We start from the raw sequence: 22,997 nt of genomic DNA, 5'->3' as shown, positions 1-22,997 counted from the left end.
AGTACCAAACACCATCTCCTGGTACTCACCTGAGTAACTCACTGAAAAAGTTATGTGCACCCCTGTTTATAGACCAAGACAAAACAAAAAAGTTGACCGTAACCATGGCCTCAACAGGAAATTGGCTACTTTGAATTTTGGCGTCCATTTTGGCGATTTGTGCCAATTTATACTAGACACGTCAAAGGTGAAAATAATGTAAATCCTTCAAATCCGGTTGTTTTTTTTGCTGAATCCCTGTATCAAGATCATCATATTTGTTGGCCGTGTACGGCATACCCTACATTCCTTGGTCCTAAAAGGTCTTAAATACGATAGTAGTTATTTGCAGCAAAAGTAAGTTGTTGTCCAACCTCTATGGTGCTTCTTACTCCAGGTCTCACATCCAAATTTTCAAAAGTCAGACGAGTGAACTCATGTTGGCTTTGCCTCTCCTTACCAGTTTATGTATCTGCTCCAGTTGGGTTTTGCCAAGTCTCCCAACGGGACGTGGCATCTGATGCCTTTTCGCTCGCCCACTCGCACTTCCACTTTTCCATTCCCATGCTGTCTTTTTCTGTGCCCTTCCCTGCTCTCCTGTGATTTCTCTCCCCCCTCTGTGTCTCGTCGACTACTCTCTTGATGTTTTGACACGATTTGTTTGTATTTTACTCACGGCAACCATTTTTTTCAAGAAGGTTTTAGAGATCAACTTAAAAAGGAATGCAGTACAAATGGTGGCAAACTCATTAACCAGTAATCATTAGTACCATGATAAATCATGTCATGTTCTTGATAAGATCATTTGGAGGTTTTATTCTCCATTTGAAAAATGTTTGCGTAGATAACTCTGGGTGCTAAGTGGCATGATTTCATGTTTTGGAGGAGTTCAATTCCAGAAACCCAATGATTTTATATTTGGGTTGGTTAATAATTGGATTTAACTTCAGGATTAAACTAAGGAATATGGATTTTTTTAACTTCCAGATTAAACATGGGAACACGGCTGATTTGGATTAAACCCGCTTAAAAAAACTCCAAAATAAGAATCAACAGTTTTGAGGTCAAGCTTTGCAGCTTGGCTTGGCACAACCAATTCTAAAACCAATTTATTATTACACCAAATAAAGTCATTATCAAAGATTATATTTACCCTTTAACCTGTTAAATCTGGTTGGGTTCTGAATTTGATGTAGTCAATAGTTGTAGCCTGTTTGTATTCATTTAATATTTAGCTTATACGTCATTTTTATAGAAAATACTTTATTTTGATACAATGTGGATTGCTGTGACAGACCATTGGTGTTGTTCAATAACAATTATCAGCCATTGGCTGCCCCTGATTTCTAAAATTCTTTATCAGTCAGAGAAAAACCCTGTATCGGTCGACCTCTAGTTGTAGCAGTCACGTTAATTCAGTCATGATCTGAAGAAGCCATTTTCATTGAACAGAAATACATTGTATCTAAACTCAGGCTGATGTCATACTCTAGTTTAGTACAAACTGATCTTTATGCAGAAAGCGGAGATGCTGGGAAGGGCTCAGCGTGTCGGCCAGATGCCGTTAATTTCACTTTGTTCTTAGGTCACATCTCCCGTCACTTTGTTTCATTCATTACCACTGACAGATTTATGCTTTGACTCGTCTTGAGCCCAGGCCGAACCTTGCCAAGAAGACAGCTGGTGATACTTTGATATAAAGACACATAGGCGTCATCATTTTTCAGTGGAATTAGAGACCGTTTCCCACAGTTCCCTCCAGCTGTCCATCTGTACATCTGGACCTAACAGCTGACTCTTGTTATGTCCGAATATCCTCCATCCCCTAATTTACTTTGCAATGATTACATTGAAAATAATGTGTAGTGTAGTGTTTGAAACATTTTTGAAGTGACTGACCTTCACCATAGAGCTCAGACATTTTCTGAAATAGATCTTTTGATCTCTGCTGAACTAAAGCACAGTGACTTTAGTCAGATTTTACACCACAGGAATGATGGAACTTCAGCCAGGAATCACGGACTGTGTGTGATTTCTCTGCAGGGAGGCGCGGCGGCTCGTAAAATCTCCTCACTATAAAAATCCAATAGATGTTTTTAATATGCTTTGGTAGTAGTGCTTGTCTCTTTACGGCGGCGTTACTTGCATCTCCTTTATGTTTATTCTTTGTTGTCCTTTTATGGTGTGTCGCTGTAAACACTTTTTTCCATTAACTGTGGCGGCCCTTTGCTTAATTTGTCCTGCCCCTGTTGCCTTTTTACGATCCAAAATATTTCACACTTAAAGATGTCATCATCTGTTTGCTTCATCGCTTCACCGGAGAGCCAAACTGAAGTCTGTAAACTGCTCAATGTCCTGCACCAAAGTCCATAGAGAAAGTCAGCATTTTTAGTAGGTGGAGACACAGGAGCTGCTGTTTTACTGCTGACTCATTTGCTGAGTTTGTGTCATATACAGAAATCCCAGCAAAAGATTTCAAATGCCAAAGTCACATTTTAACACATTTGAACTCACTGATGGAGGCAGAAGTGGATCAACAACTCCTGTGTGCTGTGATGTAAAATCGATGATTTTCTCTATGGGCTTTAGAGTGGGAGAGTGAGCGGTTTACAAATCTAAGTTTCCAGTTGGAAAAAGGCTCTCTAATGGAGAGATATTCTTAAGATATTCTCGACTCGACTTTAAATTATAAAGAAGTGTCTGTCTACATTCAACTGGAGTTCACCCAATACTGATTTAATCGATCAGCTCTACATCTCATCTACAGTGGTTTCTTTCCGTGTCACCTGGAAAGATTCCTGCGCTCACAGCACAGTCAGCTCAGACTAAAGAACCTGAATTATCCCTTGAATAGCAGGTCTGAACAGGGCATTTGAAACTCGGGAGGCTGCTCCAGAAATGAGATGGCCTCATGCGTCTCACAGTGTGCAGTCAGAGAATGGAGGGATGGAGGGATGGAGAGGTGTGTGGAGGAGTGAGAGTGGGGAGGTGGGCTGATGGAATTGGAGCTGCAGAGGCTGAGCCACTGCCTGTGATCGCTGCTCCTGATAAAAGCGAGTATCTGATAGGCAATCAGAGGTGAGGCTTGAGTGGATTTCAAGTTTTTGTTGCACCGTGGATCGTTCCACATGTTCATCTGTTCACCCATCTTTTTTTCTTTTTTAATCATTATTATTTTTTTTTTTAGTTTTTTTTGATACCAAGAGAGAGCTGATGGGATTTGGTCATGTGGTACTTGGGGATTGTGTTATTATTAGGGGAGGTGACACAATCACAAGTCAAAAACAAAGCTGTAACAGGAATCAAGCAAATGCACTGAAGTGAAATAATGCCTGGAGGGGTGGCCATTTTTATGCCTCCACTTTGGCACCAGCTGCGGCCTCAGGCAGTGTTTTGTTTTTTTCGGGTGTCCATTCCTCCCATTTTTAAAAATAAAAAAAATCTAGAGGGAATCCTTTAAGATTTGGCAGAAACACCCACTTGGTTCAAGTTCACATCACTTGGCTGAAATGACTCATATCAGAGTTTTTCCGTTGATCAGATTTTTTTTTGGAAACACGAGTGAGAGGCCAAACAACTGTGGAGTATAATGCTGTTCTTTTAAGGCTTAATCTCATCACCAAATTGGGTGTGATAGCTTTCAGTTCTGACATAATTTCCCGCTTCAATACTGAGTGGACTTTTCAAATGTTTAAAAATTTTCTGTGTAGCATTTGAGAGGAAACGGTTGCATTCCCATGGAAGTGAGACGCAGGACACTTGTAGTTACAAGTGGTAAACGGGTTGTGACATCACCCACACATGAGAATCTGAACTCTCGTTTTGAGGCCTCAAGATTGAGGGTTTTCACCTGCAACCAGGCTCCTATTGGATAACACAGCTGTCAGTCACGCTGGTGTCCACTCATTATGTGCTGTACATTATCATCTGTTTTCCTCTAAATGTGAACACCATTTACAAAATGTACATCATGTGCTGTTAAAAATCAAGTAATAAATAGGTTGATTTTCCCGTAACAAAATAAGATTAAAGAATCTGATTTGAATCTGGTCTAAACATTGTGACTGTGATGTGAACGTAGCCTTAGCCTCAATCTCGTGCTGATGAAACTGTGGTGGTCCAAGGTCAGTTTTGTTTCTCACTATTTTTGTGACGTTAGTTGGAAAATTCTTTTCAAATTTAATTTAAATGTAAAGGTCAAAGCCACAGTGATAGTGAGTTCATATTTATTAAGTGAAACCAGTTAGAAATTTCATTCAATTCTGGCACAAACGTTCACTTGGAATCACGTCACAACGACGTGATTAGATCTTGGTGGTTCAAGGTCCCTGTGTCCTCACAGACCCTTTATGTATTAAACACGATTATCCTCAGAAAACATTGAAAGAATATTTCACATTTTCTCCACAAGCCTTCACTTGGACTCACATCACAGGTGGGATAATTTGTGTGGCACAAACTCAAAGGCCTCTGTGGGCACACAAAATTGTATTTTCAGCCTCTTGAACGTTTAAATTCCTTTCAAGTCCACAAGCCCAGTTTATGTGAGTCTGGAGGAAAACTGTGCAAACTGAAACTGTTTGGTCAATGCTGGCAAACAACCAGCATAATATAATAATATGAGTGGATTTCTTGTCTTTCTTCTTTCTGCAGAGTGTGTTTGCTGTCCTGTTGGGACCCTTCACCTTCTTCAACGCTCAGAAGACCAAATATCTTCAGATCCTCACCTCATTCATGCGCTGGATTGGTAAGACCGATGTAACCCTCCACATTCCCCTATTTGCTACTTACTTTTATTTTATTTTCTGTAAAACCACAAACTTTCTGTATGGACTTTGGTGAATGGTGTCCAACGCTGAAGCAAAATAGTGACCATGTTCTTAAAATCTATTTAAGAGTACTTAAATGGCTAAAATCTGTCGTGTCACTCTGTAAACTGAAAACTATACCTGCACAAAAGATTTCCTACACCAATATTACTTGAGACATTTTTGCTTTTTCCCCACTCATCTTTTTCACCATAAACACATTTCTATTCCCTTAATGTCTCCTCGCATATTTACCCCCCACCCCCTCTGCCATGTGCCTCAGCCTGTGTGGCCGCTGCGCTCAGGTCCGTCCATCATGGATTGGTCCTGCTCTGTCTTTGGTTCCCATCTCCCCTCATTCCTCAGCCTGACAGGCTTGACAGCCCGTCCCAGGCTTGATTGGACTGTCACTCACAGGGTGTCGGATGAAAATAAACCGCCCGTCCTGGGCCCCGCTGTTAAAATCACAACACCACTGAATCATGGCGCTCCCGTCACCCCCGCACAGCCGCACGCTACCTCAAATAAGCAACACACAACCACTGTAGCGTCCACACACTGTCCACTGGCTTTCTTTTCGACCGCACTTTTCACTCATCCCCCCCGTCTGTCCTCGCCCTCCCACAGCTCTCTTTGTAATTGATTGGTTGTGGCTCCTTGCAGCACTCGGCAAATGATTTAAAATGTCTCCAGAGTAAGCTTTATGGTTCCTCTGTGTATTTGAGTGATAGCATAAGGGGTGACTAATAAAAAATAAATTTGATTTAGACTTAAAAACTAGACATCATTTTTGATAAAAATCAGAAATAGAAAGCTGTGATTTTGTCATGTGTACTTTAAGTCTTAGTCATAGAGTGCTGTATTAGACAAATGTTAATAAGGGAAAATTTAAAGGGTTTTTCAGGCACTAACACAGTGCTGACTGTTCTGTGAGCGCCCCCTTTGCCATGAACCAGCCAAGACATGGAGGCTAATTCTCGCTGATAACATGGCTACCAGCGCGCCAGGGCCATTTTGTTTATTGCTCACTCAAAAACTTCTAAACCACCTTAATCCATAGAGAAAATCTGATGTTTTAGCTTAGGGGTGCACTGAAAGTTTGCTGGTCTACACCAATGACACAAAGTGAAACACATTTGAACTTAATGATGGAGGCAGCATTTGATCACCGAAGCCAAACTTCACTGTCCGTTTGAAAACGACTGTGAAATGGTGAGATAAGTTGAATCTAAAAAAACCCAAAAACTCTCTAGTGTGTCTTGATTGAAAGAGTGAACAGTGTGAGGGAAAAATCCCCCGGTCGAACCATGCCTTAAGGCTTGCATAAAATTTATTTGGGGTGATTGCAAGGTCGTCTGAGCACCATCTCAAAGTCTTTATCTCCTCCAACAAACCGTTATTAGTCAGAGGTAAGTTGGTCAAGTCTGGCATACTGGATTAGTGGTTCCCAAACTGTGGGTCCTAACATCTGTTGGTGTCCTAAGTCAACGTGCAAAGTAATAAGTAATAAAAGTATCTTTCAGGAACAGGGTTAAAAAGCCAGTTTCTGTCATGCTCTACAAACTTGTGCAGTGTTTATCCCGTTATCCCTTTTTATTTCATTTGTCTTGCGGTGCAGAGAAAAGAGTGGATTTCCTGCTGCGTGAAGATGACTTGTCTTATCTGTAGATTGTTTTTTTTCCCAAACTTGCTTCTTCACTACGGCAGAATCACGCTGCGGGGCTGTTAAGATGCAGTTTCTCTACCTGAATTCAGTACCCGCGTCTCCTTTCTGACAACTACACGGTGTTTCAAAGTGGCATGCTGCTCTCTGAAGCACTGTAACCGCACTGTGGCAAGTGGCTACAATATTCTACAGTGCTCCCCTGTTTACACGTGAATGGCAGATTGTGCCTTTACGTCATTCGACAGGTACTTTGACCAATGTTTTACAGCTGCTGTACAAACAATTCACCCTTTTTTAGTCTGATTGTATGAGGTACGCAAAGTCAGTACTGCACTTAGACAGGCACGCACAGTCATCGTGGACCACAAGGAAAAAATGATTTTAGCTATTTAATAAAAGGCTTCCCGTATAAAATCTTCTCCTGCTTAAATCTACAATATCCTAAGAATATATTTGCCACTTCATCCAGCTGCAACACAGCCTTATTAAACAGGAAACTAAAGTTGGTTTTGCTTTTAAAAAACACTCACGACCAAAGTCCATGCAGAAAATCAGCAATTTTGCTTCCTGGTGAACAGCAGTTGTGCTGCCTCCATCAGTAAGTTTAATTGTGTTGTTTTGTGACTTCAGCGTTTCAGATTCTTGTGATACAATCGAGGCATCAGTAGTCCAGCAGCTCCTCTGGGCCCAAGAGCTATAAATGCTGACTTTCTCTATGGACTTTGGTGTGAGAGAATGAGCAATTTACAAACTTAAATCAAACTTCAGTTGGCAAGATAAAGCAGGAACCATATTCTCAAGGTATCATTAACTTGAGCTTTGAATGGCAATGTTTGAAAGTTGTTATGAGGGTCGTTAACTGTTTACTCTGTTAATTGACGTACACACAGTTTATTAACGCAACGTAGTTTGCGTCTCAGGAGTCTCTTGACCATTCCCCCACCACTGCCTTTATATCGTGCCACTGCAGCGTGTCTGTGGTGACACGGTGTGCTGGACGCCAGGGTTAGCAGCTGGCTGGTGCAACAGACCCCTGCCTCTGCCCCGTGGCTCTGGCCTTGTCATGGTTGTTGTGACTCAAATGTTGTCACCTTGGTGTCCACTGAGCCTGATTTATTTTTTCTTTTTTTCTTTCAGCCATAAGACATGAGTGATGGTGTGACTGTCTGCTCCTCCTCCTCTGTCTGTAACACTGTGGGATTTTCATTGGAGTCACGATCCGAGTTATTTGGGACTCGTGACCCTAATGACTCGTCCATAAATTTTTATTATATCTTTAAAACTACATTTTAATTTGACAGAACACAACAGTCATCTTTTCTGACAATTTTCGTAGCCAGCAGGTAAATGAACTGAGGCATCACCTTCAATATCTGAGACACTAACAATCACTTGTATACCAATCAAAATTTTTTTTATTTTTGTCACCCCCTAGCAGCCCAAACAAACAAGGTGTGCGTTTCATATTTTTAGGCAAAACCTAACTAGGCAAACAAATGGGACAGACAGACAAAAGAACACCCAAAACACGTGATGCCTCTGGTCACGACATTCAAATCCCATGCTCTTAGTTTACGACATCATAGCATGAGGAGCTAAGAAAGTGCACACAAAGTGCACAGTTGCCCGCTGCCTATTTTTAATGGATAAGGAGGGAGGGGAGATATTGTTTTTGAAGGTCAGCAGGACTCTGTGGACTGGCGGAGTTCAGTTTGTCCAGAGCCTGTTAGCTCACAGGGCGGTGGGGGGGTAGGGTCAATGAACTGTACACCAGAACCACTCAGTTCAACAAGTCCTGTGAAAATTACATTTAAGAAAATCATTTGTTTTCCGTCTCTCTGTGACACCCAAGGACTAAAGCATCAGTCCAAATAAATGGAGACATGACCACAGCCACAGTCACAGTAGGTTTCCATGTCGAGTGTAAGTGGCAACTGATCATGATGTCATTCGGTCTCATGCACCAATCTGGATTTGACTGTGTTTTCCTGTACTGACCTCTTCCATATTTCTGACTCACATCTCCACGGATGGATTTTATCTGTACTTAAAATATAATCTTTGTAAAAGGTAGTGCATTAAACTAGTTTCCTATCTTTCCTATCTACGGAAGGGATGTACATATTTATGTTTTCATGAAGCTGTTAAGACGGTGTGGTGGAGTTTCATCAGCCCCTTCCCTGTGAACCAGAACGGCAGGATGAGTGCTGCTCTGCTCTGTGCTGTGTTTACCGATAAACCTATCTGAGATCACACTCATTGTCTGGAGGCGAAGCGGCCACTTATCACTCAGCCACCCACCAAACGCTGCGGTGGCAGCCCGCTTTAGCACCGCTCCTGATACGTTTGAAGTGACAGCTCTGCCACAGCAAGCAATCCTGAAACCCTGGTGAGAATTGGGCAGAGAGCCGGCGCTGCTAATTACCAACAAGATTATCTAAGAGTGCTCGAGGAGTGCCTCTCTTAATTAATCATAGGACGTCTGCCGTGCTCCACAACCACCAGGGGAGGAGAGGTTTGGACTGGCAATCAAGACGGGAAAACCTTCACTTAGAATGCACCTTTTTTCCATTTTAAACTGCATCCGCAGCCACTGTGAAGTCCTTGACCTTCTCACCATCATCAATGAATTCCTCACGTACGCATGTCCCAGTCATTCTCTCTAAGGAGCGAGACCACCCCCCACCCAGCTTTTCTCCTGCTCTGTCGCACACGAGATTGATCACCTCTCACCTTCCACCATTTTCTACTCATTAATTGAGTCCAGGATTCCCATCTCTTCTGAGAGCGCTGCTGAAGAGTCCTTCTCCACAGGCTGTCAACGACTCCTTGGTGTATTGAAAGTGTCTGCCAGCTCTAGGTTAACAGCTACAGCTTTGTTTGCAGCCACAGAGAATACAGCCGAAGCGAAACTGCTCCGGAAGGTTGTTAAGTTGAAGCATTTCTCCCAAGGTCGCACACATCCTCATTCCGGTCGTCTAAATCACAGGCTGATGGACGGCTGCCTGCTATGTGGATGTGCCGTGACGCGGTCTGACATCCTCTCAATATATACTCTCAGTTACTGTATTCACATGTCAGGTGTCGTGGAGAGTATTGGCGAGGCTCGGCACGTCACTTTCATAGCACATTTAATCACCACATCCTGATAGATATCTGCTGAGGAGAAGTGGCTCATTGCGTCCGAATGAATGAGTTGATTGGAGGGTCTTTGGACAGACGGGGGGGGGCTGTTATTGGCTTGTGTGTGTGGGTGACACAGATTTCATCAGTTTAAACTACATCAGGGAGTCTGTGGCGTCTCCTGAAGCGGCTTTTCCAGCCTGTCAATACAGAATAAAGAAGGCGAGCATGAAGGAAGTCATGGTGTTAGATTACCTGAAAGTTCTTGGTTTCCTTTTGATTTGTAATAGTCACTGAATAATGCATTTAAGGCTTGTTTTAATTTGAAGAAAATTCTATGTGCACACGTACAAGCCGTGCGTTCCAATAAAAATGCACATCAGGCACACTGGGCTTGTGCCTGCCATAAACAGGAGGTTGGGGAAAAAATTACACTCTACACAGTATTCCGCAAACACAAACAGCGTAGCAGCATGTCCATGGATAAAAATTGAACCGCACTGTGTGTACGATGGACTAAATGTGAACCAAATAAAACAGAAGTGCAGTTACCAGTAAAAGTAGAGAGTCTTTTTTTATTATTGACACCAGTGGTAGCCATCTTGGAATTCTCTTGGAGTCAAAGTTTTTGTGGTTGCTCCAGTTTTCTGAGTTGGAAAATCTGACTTGACTGAGACTCACCATTAGTTTCAGAAAGTACCACAAGGGAGAATCGGCAATGGTGAAAAGTAAAAGCAGGAATTTCTTTTCAAAAACTGAAAGGAAAATCAATCAGGAGGTGGCCATGGTTTCAGTTTCTGGAGTCTCTGTGTTTTTTGGGACGGTGGTGTGGACGGCGAGTGTTTGCGAATAGTGGAGTAGCAGGGATGTAGCTGGAGTGTGACTGAATCTGACCCCTCATCTATTACTAAGGAGGCTATAGATGAGAACAGCCCACCAGACTTTGTTGCCCTTGTTTGAGGTCGTAGTTTTTTGGGTGGAAAAGAAGCCCTCCTGACTGATGGTGGCAAGGCAGTCTCAGTCAGACAAATTCTGAATTGGGAGCCAAAATCCCTTGGCTTGTCGGGCAAATCGCTTTAGTTGGTGTCCTTTCAGTCTCCTGCCAACCAAGTGGACAAATGACCCTACAGTATTCTTAACTGTTGTCCTTTTTATGTCATCTTTGTTCTGTCCTTTCAATCCATCAATATTCACTCCATTGACTTTAACATCATTATAACATTTGATTTGAAGTGTTTGCCACAGACATTGATGTATTGATGTCAGACGGCCTGAAGCCACAGATCTCTTCTTCTGTGCGATCCTTCGAGCGTCAGGAAAAGTTGCTCTCATCTGTATCACTAAGCCACATCCATGCTAATTTGAGTTTTAAAGAACACTGTTGCTGTGTTTTGTTGCCACCCACAAAGACACTTGTAGCCGGTGTTGTTTGACTGAAGTGGGTGGAATGTTCTGTGTCACCTTTGGAATCGTTGTCCTTCTTTGAACACATGAAGCAACTGTCCTGGAGGAAGATGTAGGAGGAATCTGATGCAGCGTCACATCACGCCACTTTTTCACACGGATCAAACTGTGAGCGACTCAAGGAAATAGGGATTCACGTCACCCGGCGTCTTCACTTTGACTTCGAGTGTAGACGGAGATTATTAGCATAGCCTGAATTGACTGCGTAAATAAAGAAGTAGACTGTTTCCTTCCTCTGCGTGAGCTAATATACCCTTACTTCATGGCATTGCTGAGATTGATGGCTGCAGGTGTGATTAGTTTTGTCTCTTGTGTAGTAGCATGCTGTCGCGGAGCGTCCGTGACAAACTGTTCCACGTTGTTAAAAGCTTAAAGCAGCTTTGTTGTTTTGTTGTTTAGCTCCCGTCTACCATCTGGAGTGACTCTCAGTTTCTTTGACAAACGTCGGGATTAAGATGATGAATGATTCCACTGCCACTGGTCATCTGAAGAAAGATGCTCCGCTTTAATAGGTTTTTGCAGTTTTAGGGGATTGGGAGCATCATTTAGTCATTACCTCTCATTTAAGCTTTTTTACCACTATGGCTGACATTGTTATACTTTATCACAGGCTCTCTCACAGCGTTTCAATCTCGGCTGGACTCGAGAAAAAGGCGCCCCGCCACCCTGAGGTATTTTTAATTAAAACTCCCCTGCTTGTTTCCTTCCTGTGCAGCCGGCGAGTCTTGGTGTGAAAAGAAGAGAAAATCGTCCTTTCTCCTGTCCTTCACCTTTTTCTCTCAGGGACCAGGTGGGTCTCTGCGCTCACTGCTTCGACTGAAGCTTCCCTTTTTAGACAAGAAAGAGTGGGAACAGGATGAGACTCTGGAGGAGAGAGCGATGATGGACGGAGCGCAGGGAGCAAACAGATGGGCTGTAGTGACGGCTCGTTCACACTTTAGGATGATTTTGGAGATTAGGAAAGAAATGCATGTGTCTCTGCTGCTGCAATAAGTTGTTTAAGAACCGTTGAGGAAGCATTTTTAAAAGTGTTTCAAACGATATCGACGGGGAAGGAGTAACTGTGAGTTGCGGCCTGGTATCTTCTGTGTCCTTGTCCTTGAAACTTGGTCCACTGCCCACAATATTTGCCCTCCTCAGTCTCTTAAAGGTCAGAATGAGGAGGTTTGCAGCTCGCAGAGATTTTTCCTAAATCAGAGATTACACTGGACGGTGGCCAACAATGCATTAAATGCCTAACTCTCGCAGTTTAATGTTGCTGTTGTTCACCGACCGGCCAGTACACGACGACGTCACAAAGTCAAGTTAATGATTATCCCGGCAGACATTGTTATTTTTAATCTGTGTGTTTTCTGTCTGTAGGGTGTTTTGCATTTTTCGCGTCTGCAGTGTGATTTAAAAAAAAAAGAAGAAGAAAATCTCAGTTTGCTGGCTTGTTTTTCTGCATTTCCGTACTGGCCTGAGGCTTTTTTTTTTTAAATTAAATTTTACTTTTGTCATTTGACCACTGCTCAGTTATTGTGGACTTCACTTATTGCTTTTTATTTGATTCTTATTTCTTTGTTTTGCTCTAACTTTTCACCCTGTGTCTTCCCATTCACCTTCTCTAAATAATGATAATTATTATTATAATAATAGTTGTAATATTGTCTCTTTCCACACCTCACTCTCAGGTGCTTTCACCTTCCCCGTTGTACAGTCCTTCGCCCCCCCCCCGATAATTGGAATGAATTTTATCCTCCTGACACATTAAAGTGCCACTGCAGGAGCACACAGGAGTTGATTAATCGAGCTTGTTTAAGTCTTCACCTTCCCCTCGACCCTGATAAAGCACCATGACCCTGAGCTGGAAACAGGAAGTACAGAATTCCACGACGTGCTGCATTGACCCTCTTAAATATCTCCCTCAAAAGCAGCTGGGATCTCACTCTTCTGAGTTATGCATTTCAACCAGTCCTCGAGCAGCGCTGCACCAGGTGGAATTTTATGGTATAGAATAATTTTCTGCATATGTGCGGCAAATTATGGTCACTTCCTAAATGTCAACCCACATTTACGACTCCCAGTGATGAAAGTCGAAGGGCTGGCTGCAATCCATCCGAGGGCTTTGACTAGGTCCTGTGTCGGGGGCTGATAAAGGGTGTGTGTGGAGGTGAAACGGATTACTGTGTCACATGACTGTCAGCACATAACAGGACAGCAGGCCACGCTCGCAGGTGTCCTTTAGATACGCTCCAGGGAGGCATCGGCAGAAATCAATTGGAGATGAGATGGGAAGAGCAGGGAGGGCGGAGACAAGTCTTCACCTGGCTGCGGTGACTTCACATCGGACCATGAAATTTGTTCCATAGTTGTTGTTTTGTTTTTTTTGTTATGGCTGATGTTTGTGTGACAAGCAAGGCTGGAAAGGGTGTTCCGCTCCGAGAGAATGAAATCAATCCACACGAGGTGTCGCGCACAGGATGTCCTGTTTTTTGACAGAAATAACATCACCACATCACCGAGACTTCAAAATGTTTCTATATCTAAATTGAAACTCGTGTGTCGTCTATTGCACTGTGTGAAATATGCAGCCAAATTTGAATTATTATTAAAAAAAAAAATGTCTTAGTATATAAAATTTGGTATACAAATCATGAAAGATGAGCAGCAGTCCCTGCTCTAAATTGTTGGAAGTGTGTCCACTCAAGGAGGAAGTTGTCAGCTTGGAAATTCAGAGGTGAGACCTCAAAAGAAAAGTACTGATAATGTTGATCACTGGCTACATCTAGAGGTCTCGAGGCTGATATTGTTGCTATTTTTTGAGAGGGAATGACTTCTTTTATTATTGAAAAGTGAAAACTGGTAAACCATCACACAGAAGCTGGCTCTAGATTAATGTTCTGTTTTATTTGGGTCGAGTTGTCCAAATTATATTGGAAGGATATGGAAGAAAATTCATATTCATGAGGTCGTCTACTGCCTGACAGTCGTCTGTTGGCTCAGTGTGTCCCAGTCCTCTAACTGTGCTGTAGACTTGTTTGTTCCTTCTGTGAGTTATTTTTGGTCACAACTGCTAACTTTTTATCTTCTTCTTCTTTTCACAGCGTTCACCATGATGATCATCTTGGCTCTTATCCGGATCGGCAAACACAGCGGTGAGGGACAACCACCGGTAGCCTCCTTCTCTGGAGTCCCTAACCTGTTCGGGGTTTGCGTGTACTCCTTCATGTGCCAGCATTCCCTCCCCTCCCTGGTGACGCCCATCTCAAACAAGAAACACGTGGGCAAACTGGTGTTGGCGGACTACGTCCTGATCCTGTGCTTCTACATCCTCCTCTCGTTCACCGCCATCTTCTGCTTTGACAGCTCGCTGCTGCACGACATGTACACGCTGAACTTCACGGACAACTGCAACGTGCTGGATATTCCCGTGCTGCGCTACTTCCTCGGCTTGTTCCCGGTTTTTACCATCAGCACAAACTTCCCCATCATCGCCATCACACTCTGCAACAACTGGAAGACCCTCTTCCATCGGGACGGCGGCACCTACCCGTGGGTGGTGGACCGCGTTGTGTTCCCCCTCATTACTCTGGTGCCCCCAGTCGTGGTGGCCTTCTGCACCCACAACTTGGAGTCCCTGGTGGGCATTACAGGAGCGTACGCCGGCACAGGGATCCAGTACATTATCCCAGCCTGTCTTGTTTATTTTGCCAGACGCCACCTGGAGCCTGTGATGGGCAGAGATACCATTAACAAGCACCAGTCCCCCTTCCGCCACGCCTTCTGGGTGTGGTTTGTTGTGCTTTGGGCCATCTCCTGCCTCATGTTTGTCTCAGCCAACATCATCCTGACCGACACTAAGACATGAGAACTTCTTATCTTAATCTTTTTGGGCCGGTTTCTCTGTACTTGTACTCGAGGCCTTACTTGCTGCTGGTTGGACAGTGTGCCTTTTTATGGGACTTTTGTTGCATAGATTGTATGTAATGAAGAGTAATTTATCAAAAATCAAAGGGACCAAAATGTCAAATGTTCATGTTTCATTCTAAAAATCTGGAAAGAGAGCACAACAGTAATGAAAAGGGAATTTATTAAAATCAACTTTTGTCAACAAACACCTGACGGCCTCAGGTTTTCACACGGTTTTTAACGTAGAGTTTTGCGTCCGTCATTGGTTTTTAAACGCTTTTTTGTTTTATTTGTTGAAATCCTCTTTTTGTTTTGTTTTCTGCGACAAAAAGGTAGGAGGAGTCTGGAAATTCTCTCAAGGGCAGGTTACAATGCAACCTGTAGATCCCCATTCCCTGCAGTCTGGTCTTCTTGTCAAAACTCAGCTGTCAAGATTCTCGTATAGCTTTAGCTTTAGCTTCATCATAGGGAATTACATAGGTAGGCAGGTCGGTAAGTGACAGGTACGCTAGCAAATTATTTTATTTGTTTTTTAACAAAATACTTAAGGATATGCAGGAGGATTTCAACTAATTGGATAAAACACATTTTAGAAACCAATTACGGAATACAGCTATACATAATTTGGTTAAAAAAAATGATATAAATGTGCTTCAAATGACCAATTTCCTTTAGAATGTGCTCGTACAAAGTGCAGAAATGTTCAGATTGTCGAGAGTGTTTCATCTGGAAAGTTGTAGAAATCGCCAGACAGCGTTTTGTCGGATGCCATTTATTCGATACTCTGCTCAGATGAAGCTGCAGGAAAGTCGGTGTGTATTTGCTGAGTGAATCACTGGACCTTCGGCACAGAATGTTCCAATAAAAATATGTGAGAGCCATTGAAAGAGCCAAGTGGCGACAAGAATAAGAGCCTGTCGCGTCCAGACTCGCGTCGGTTGCCGTCGACGCAGCTAAATAATGAAAGTGTGGGGGAGAAAGTAAGAGAAGAAATGGGGAATGCATCACTTCAGTCTCGCTTCCAATTCGTCACCAGACGTTGGCTTGATATCTTCATTCCCTCTGTGAACAGAAGAGAAGACAGACAGGCCTCCAGGAAGAGCTCCATCTCTGTTTATCACCAGGAGTTCATGTGCAGGCCATGTCTCTCGTCTTTTACTGCCCCTGCCTCCTCTTTCATGACTCTGGCAGGCTTGACTGCATCTATCACACAGCGCCATCACCTGACAACTTAATGGTGATCTACAGCTCCTCACTTCTTGCTGTGGGGAAGCCGTCAGTGACCCAAAGTGAAGGCTGGGACCGACTGTAGCTCCACAGCCTTGCGCTGCACTTTCTGTGCCAAGTTTGGTAACATTTGGTTCCTTTTTTTTATATCTGAGTCTTGTCTCTGTTTATGAAGTCACTTATACTGCCCTTATATTTCCATCTCTGTGCCTTTTTTAAATGTGCCGTCTCTGTGACATTCCTCCCTCATTAAAGGAACAGTGTGTAGGAGCTCAGTATTCCTTACCTCACCCCTCTAAGCATGTCTGAGAAGCTACAGTAGCCTGTAAGTATCATTACAACTCACAATGTGTGGAGCGGTTCGGTTTGATACAGTATGGCATGTATTTGTTTTGCGTTTCCAGTGAGCATTGCACCAAAATAACCGGCCCTAACTGTTTATTATGTTCGGCACCCTTCCCTTGGGGTACCAGTTAAATGGTGACAAACACAAAATGAGCAGGAAAAAAAGAGCTGGACGTCCTCCGCTCTTGTCTGTTGTTTTGTGTTCGATTGGCGTTGTCGTTTGTTGTCGTACTGTACCAAACCGAACCATACCATAATGGAAAAAACAGTCAAACGTGGTGGCCTCCTTAGAGAAGACGGGGTTGTTTTTTAGCAGGAAATTGGCTTCATTTTAACGCCCGCCATGCATGCCTCCTCTCGGGCTTCCGTAGATTTTTTGTCTTTGGTTGCACTGTAAGATTTACTTTTTCACATAATTGTTGTTTTGTTTTGAAACTTGTTTTTAAATCATTTCTTTATTTCTATAAATATAAGTGTTTTTTTTTTTTGTTCTTAAGATGGAAAAGAGCAGATTTTATGTTTCTTCAAGTGCTTCTTTGGATAAAATAAAGGCTGAAGAAGGATTTGGGCCGGAAACGTCACACAGATGGACGTAAAAGAGTTTATTTGAGTGCAACAGATGGCGTGAGGTTACTCTCTGGTTTTTATCGTTCTGTCAGTTCTGTCAAGCCTCCACCGTTTGTTCGATCTCCAGGTCTGTGCCCTTGCACACTTGCACAATGTGTGTGACCACACACACACACACACACACACACACACACAGACGGTCAGTTCTGCCAGAGCTGTGTGCGCCCCCTGCTGGCACCCCTGCTCCAAGAACCAGCACAAGACACACCAGAGATCAGGCACTTCACTCACCAAATAAAATCTACGTCTGCTTGATATCGTAACAATCATTTTTTTGATGACATCCTTTCATATCTCTGAACAGTTTTCTCTCCTGCACCAAAGTCCAAAGGAGCTGCTGGTCTACAGCTGGTGCCGCTTTGGTAAGACTGTACCTCACTAAGGTGAGTCCAAATAAAGGATTTGAGCGGGTGGTGTGGACTGAGAAGAATGACATTACTATACAAGTAAATGTAGGAATAACCGAATAAATCGTGCTGATGAAATGCTCTTTCTACATTTAGGCTTTCATGTATAATTTATGGATTCATTTATGAATGAGTACACTGAGTAGAGTCATTTGTCCTGACCTAAATCAAGTTATGATCTTAATTCCTTAACGTATTTATAATTTCGGCACTTTCTGTCCTCCATTATTCAGTTTATCAGGCGAAAAGGCAGAAAGTTCAATTCCAGCTTCATCTTTTTATGGAAATTCTGCACAGTTGGAGAGCTTCTCCCAAGATTGTCCTTGACACACACCATCTGCAGTTGTGACCCGCAGCTTTATTACTAGATTTATTAACTCTGGCTGGTTCAGGTGTTTTTGTGAGGCCTGTTTGCCCCCACAGGTGTGCCTAGCGAGGGGGGGTGGGGTGGCATAAGCGATTATGCTTCTATCAGCCGCTTAGCAGCAGCAGCAGCAGCAGCAGCAGCAGCAGCAGACGGGACACTGTTCTCAGTCCTGCTCGTGGCTCATTACCATGTCCACTCCGTCCACGGTCGCTCCGTACGACCACACCGTGCTCACCTTGCGGTTTCGACGAGACTGGACCACAGTAAACACAGCTGCTACAAGGTGTAAACATGAATACATTAAAGGCGACACGGCGGGCTTACTCTGAGGATGCTGCTGAGAAATCAGAAGGAGGAGTTGCAGCAAACAGAAATGTTAAAGCCGCATTAGGCAAGAATCACCGGAAAAAAACTGCTTATTTTCCTCCCGATGATATTATAGTAAAATCTGCCTGATTTGAGACACCAAAGACACAACGGACTCTGAGATTCCAAGGATTTAACTTGACGGTCAAGGCGGTGGACTATCGGCGTCATCACTATCAACATAGCTGTTGCGGGACACATTTAACAAGTATTCGTACTGTTGCCATAAATGCCATAAATGTTTGTCCTCTTTGTCTGCCGTCCACTGGGCTCGGGAGACGGTCATCACATTCATGCTTGTCGCACTGTGGCGGAAAATGAAGATAGCCATGTTTCGTACGCAACATCCGTTTCCCGGACAACTCCACCTCACACTACAGGATTATTTGGTCTGATAATCTGTTCAAATCGGAAGACACCCACGAATGTCGTAAGGACCAGATTGGGACAGAAATGTGGCCAATTATCCTCGGCACACAACGGATTCTTATGGAATCAGAATTATCTTGGTCAGGATAATCTTATCATCCCATCCATTTTCTACTGCTTTATATGCTGTGCCAATCTCAGCTGACATAGGGCGATACGCAGGGTAAACCCTGAACAGTTCGCCAGTCCATCGCAGGGCCACATATAGAGACAAACTCTCACATTCAAACCTATGGTCAATTTAGAGTCACCAATTCACCTAATCCCCATATTGCATGTTTTTGGACTGCGGGAGGAAGCTGGAGGACCCGGAGAAAACCCACGCACACACGGGGAGAACATGCAAACCCGGGTCTTCTTGCTGCAAAGGCAAGAGGGCTAACCACTCTTATCGTCCCATGCCTAGGAAATATGTGTAATAAGTGTATCTGCTTCCAAAAACCTCACACTGGCCTCAAACCACTCTGTAATCCTTCAAATTTAGATGCTAAATTAGCACAAACAAAAGTTCACGAATCAGAGACACATGCGGCTCACTTTGCTTCCTCGTGTTTGTATCTAGTGAGGATGAACATTTCACTCCAGGTGATGGGGAGTGTTGGCTTTTCAAGGGAAAATAAAAAAAAAAAATGAGGGAAAATGAGATTGTCATCCAGAGATTTTCAATCTCTGTGGGACTGACAGGCTGTGCGATGGGGCTCAGCTCTCTCTATTACAGCTGCCGGGTCAACAAGCTTGCTGTCTGCTGTCAGCTCGCTGCTTCGCTGAGAAAACCCTTCACTGGAACCACAGACTCTTGACACCTGTCCGGTTAACAGACTCGGGCCATGACGCACGGGCTGTGCATGCAGCGAAGCCTCACAGCTCCCTGTCATTCATAAACACCCAGACTCCCGCAGCCTGTACCTCAACAGGGCGGGAAGCTGCTCAAGCTCAGCGCAGAAACTCCTCTTACACGGCCGCATGTTGATTTGTAAAATGTTGCCCCGGGGTTGAGTCAGGAGGAGGGATGATGAAGGTGTTGTAGACCTGGCAGGTCCTGGAGATCCTCATTCTTCTAATGAGGCGACACAACGACCTTACAAACACTTTGTTTGGATTCAAAGACGAGGAACAAGTAGACGATGAAGAAGACAAAGTGGACGGGGGGGAGGAACCTCTCGTTACCTCCTCAGAATAAATCAAGTGAGACGTAGAGAAGCTCATCGTCCCCATAGACTTCCATTCAAACAAAGTTTTTGCAAAGTTGCCCCCGAGAGACCATTCAATATGTTTTCACTTCCTATATTTTTTTTTTATGTACAGTTTATGGGCAAAAAAACATCTGAATCGCCCCCTGGTGGCACAGAAACACGTGCGTATCTGACTAATAAGATAATTATTCAGTTAATTCCCCAGCTGACAAATCACCATAATATACTCAGAGCCGAGTCATTTACTCACAATCCTGCAGCTCAGTTTATTGCTGAGTTTATTATCGTGATGTGTGTGTCGCGGCTTTTACTGCAGACGTGCACTGGTTCCCGCCCTGCTGTGACAAAAATAACCTCTCTGGCATGAAAACAGTAAACACTGATAATTGTATGAAAAAGAAAAAAAGAAAAAAAGATGCGTTGACGTGTCTGCAGCTTCGAGGGGGAAGAAATATCGGAATCACTTTCTACCTTCAGAAATGTATTAATGTTTCATTTGTCGTATTTCTTGACGTAAATCAGAGCGAGTGCGTGGGGATGAATGTGCACTCGTGTGAAGCTGCAGTGGAATCTGATCTGTAATCAGTCCATAAAGACCATTAAAACTTTGATTTGCCTCCAAAAAGACTTGAAGACAGATTCATAAAAAGGCTCCTCTCGTAAAATCTAAGCCAACTTAAGTCTATGATAGTTTCTGAATTATGGAATTTAACTTGCAGTTAAATGTTATTTTTCCAACTGAAAAACAAATGTAAGTTTTTGTCGAATCACGATCAATGATGTACCGGCACTCTCGTTGGGAATGAAATTTGTTTCTGGATGGTAGGGATGCAACGGTAGTTTTCCCACGGCTCGGTATGCATCACGGTTTTTGGGCCGCGGTAACAGTACGGTTTTGCTATCTTAATATAAAACTACTCAGACTAATTAGACTAAATAATTAAAAGCACAGATATAATCAAACCACAAACTTTATTTAAACAATAGTGCACATCAGATCAAATTAACATAAAACAACACAAATTAAATATAAATATAAAGTTTAGTACTATCCTATAAAAATAAAACAAATTTTAACCCACTCACAGAAACTACTAAACACTACAACTACAAATACAATCAAATCAAATCACTTTTATGGTGGTTCAAATTACTCGTGTAGTAATATTTGTTTCTTGCACCAAGTGAAGGAATTTTGCGGTTTCCTCATTAGTGCACACTCTCCTCTTCCCACCTGCTGTGTCCACTTTTCCCCACAGTCTTTGACTGTCCCACTCTGGTGTGTGCGTGTATGTATATGAGTGTATTAAGCTTCGGATTCATGTGTGACGGTGTTTGTCTGCGCGTTTGACTGAACAGATTAAGATTGTTTTCTCTGTCACACACGTGGTGACTTTCCAGCGTTCTCCTCTCCCACCTGCAAATCCATGGCCTCGGGTCGTGTCTGCCTCGGCAAACAGGGAATCGATCGAGTCACCGTCTCAATCACTGCACTGACAAGGTCACAACGTGAAATGTAGTCGAGGGAAGAAAAAAAAAACAAAAAAGAAGCTACGATTAAATATTTACAGGTGTGATTTTTACGTATCCATCTTCCAGAATCGTCTTCTTCTTCATCTTCTTCTTCAGTGATGCATCACAGATCGCCCAAATGGACATATTTGTCGTATCTGGAGTCGTCTTTGATGCCGTGAGAAGTGTACAAGTCTCTGCGCTCAATTAAACTTTTCTCAGAGGAATTCGACTCGAGGTCCAAGCTGTCGCTGCGACTTTGAAATTTTACAGCGGCGTCACTTAAGATTCAGGCTGCATTTCAACAAACTGTATCTCCCTCACCTCTGTCTTCTTTCATCTGGAACCATCTGTTCCTTCTGTCTCCACCTTCCCCTGCTGCTGCTGGATGTTTGTGTGAGCAACAGTGCACGTGTGCAGGACAGCTGTTTTGTGATTTTGTGAATAACAGTGTTGGAGCTTCAGGGTGTGCTCACACCAGCCCTTTATTATTATTCAGTCCAAGACCTCTGAGGCATACCAAGGAACTAGACTGTGGTCCTCTTGAGAGAGGTTGTCACGGCTTAGCAAGAAACCCAGAATGAGACTCTGACTGACGAAAGAAAAGGTTTATTTGAGATGAGGGAATGCGGGGAAGGAAGGGTGCTGGTCCGGGGGGGGGGGATGATGGCTGGAGGGCTTGAGGTGATGGCTGGGCTGGCAGACGGGCAGGCAGGAAAGGACTGAACAAAAGACAAACAGGTTTAAATTTTGCACCGACTGGCAACAGAGTACAGTTTCTAAAGGTTAGCTCGATTAGTAGTCTTCTTCCAACAAACCGTGTACACTGAGTGACGATCCGGCAGAGACTGAAGGTAGGGACAGGAACTAAGTGCAGACTGGGTGATGAGCTGATGGAAACCAGGTGGCTTGATTGCAGCAGCAGGGCAGGTGTGGAGTGGGAGGTAGGCAGATCCAGCAGAGGTGACAGAGTGCAAGGGGGGAGGGGAAAGTGACAGACAGACAAAAACAAACACCAAAACTGTCATGAGGCTGGCCTCATGACAGTACCCCCCCCCCGACGGACGCCACTGGGCGGCCCACCAGGCCTGGGTTTCTCGGGGTTAGCTCGGTGGAAGTCCTGAACGAGAGCAGGGTCCAGGATGAGCCGGCGGGACACCCAGCATCGTTCCTCGGGCCCATAGCCCTCCCAGTCGACCAAGTATTGAACGCCACGGCCGCGGCGGCGACAGTCCAGGAGACGCCGAACAGTGAAGGCGGGATGGTCGTCAATGACCCTGGGGGGAGGAGGAGGGGGAGGAGGGGGAACCAGCGGACTGGAGACAACAGGCTTGACAGCAGACACGTTGAATACAGGGTGAACCCGAAGGGTCCGAGGTAGCTTCAGCCGAACAGCATTGGGGTTAACAATCCTCAGAATCACAAAAGGGCCAATAAATCTTGGGGACAGTTTCTTAGAGTCTGTCTTTAAAGGGAGATCCTTGGTGGAAAGCCATACCTTGTCTCCAGGAGCATAGCAGGGCGCAGGGGTGCGATGGCGGTTCGCTTGGCGCTTGTAGCGGTCAGAGGCTTGGAGTAAGGCAGAGCGTGCAC

At 43.9% G+C, this 22,997-nt stretch overlaps 1 protein-coding gene across 1 annotated transcript in view; it reads left to right on the top strand.

The window, feature by feature from the left end:
* tmem104 (transmembrane protein 104) overlaps positions 1 to 16,428 on the top strand; it is a 46,070-nt gene extending 29,642 nt beyond the window's left edge. Inside the window, exons 9-10 of the mRNA XM_058653967.1 lie at positions 4,633 to 4,726; positions 14,127 to 16,428. Coding sequence (XP_058509950.1) covers positions 4,633 to 4,726; positions 14,127 to 14,890 — 858 coding nt within the window. The 3' untranslated portion in view covers positions 14,891 to 16,428. The remainder of the gene's footprint in view (positions 1 to 4,632; positions 4,727 to 14,126) is intronic.
* Positions 16,429 to 22,997: the final 6,569 nt, after the last annotated feature.

This window comes from Solea solea, chromosome 16 (assembly GCF_958295425.1).
Source record: "Solea solea chromosome 16, fSolSol10.1, whole genome shotgun sequence".
NCBI classification, from domain to species: Eukaryota; Metazoa; Chordata; class Actinopteri; order Pleuronectiformes; family Soleidae; genus Solea; species Solea solea.
This window is presented reverse-complemented; position numbering and strand designations above follow the sequence as displayed.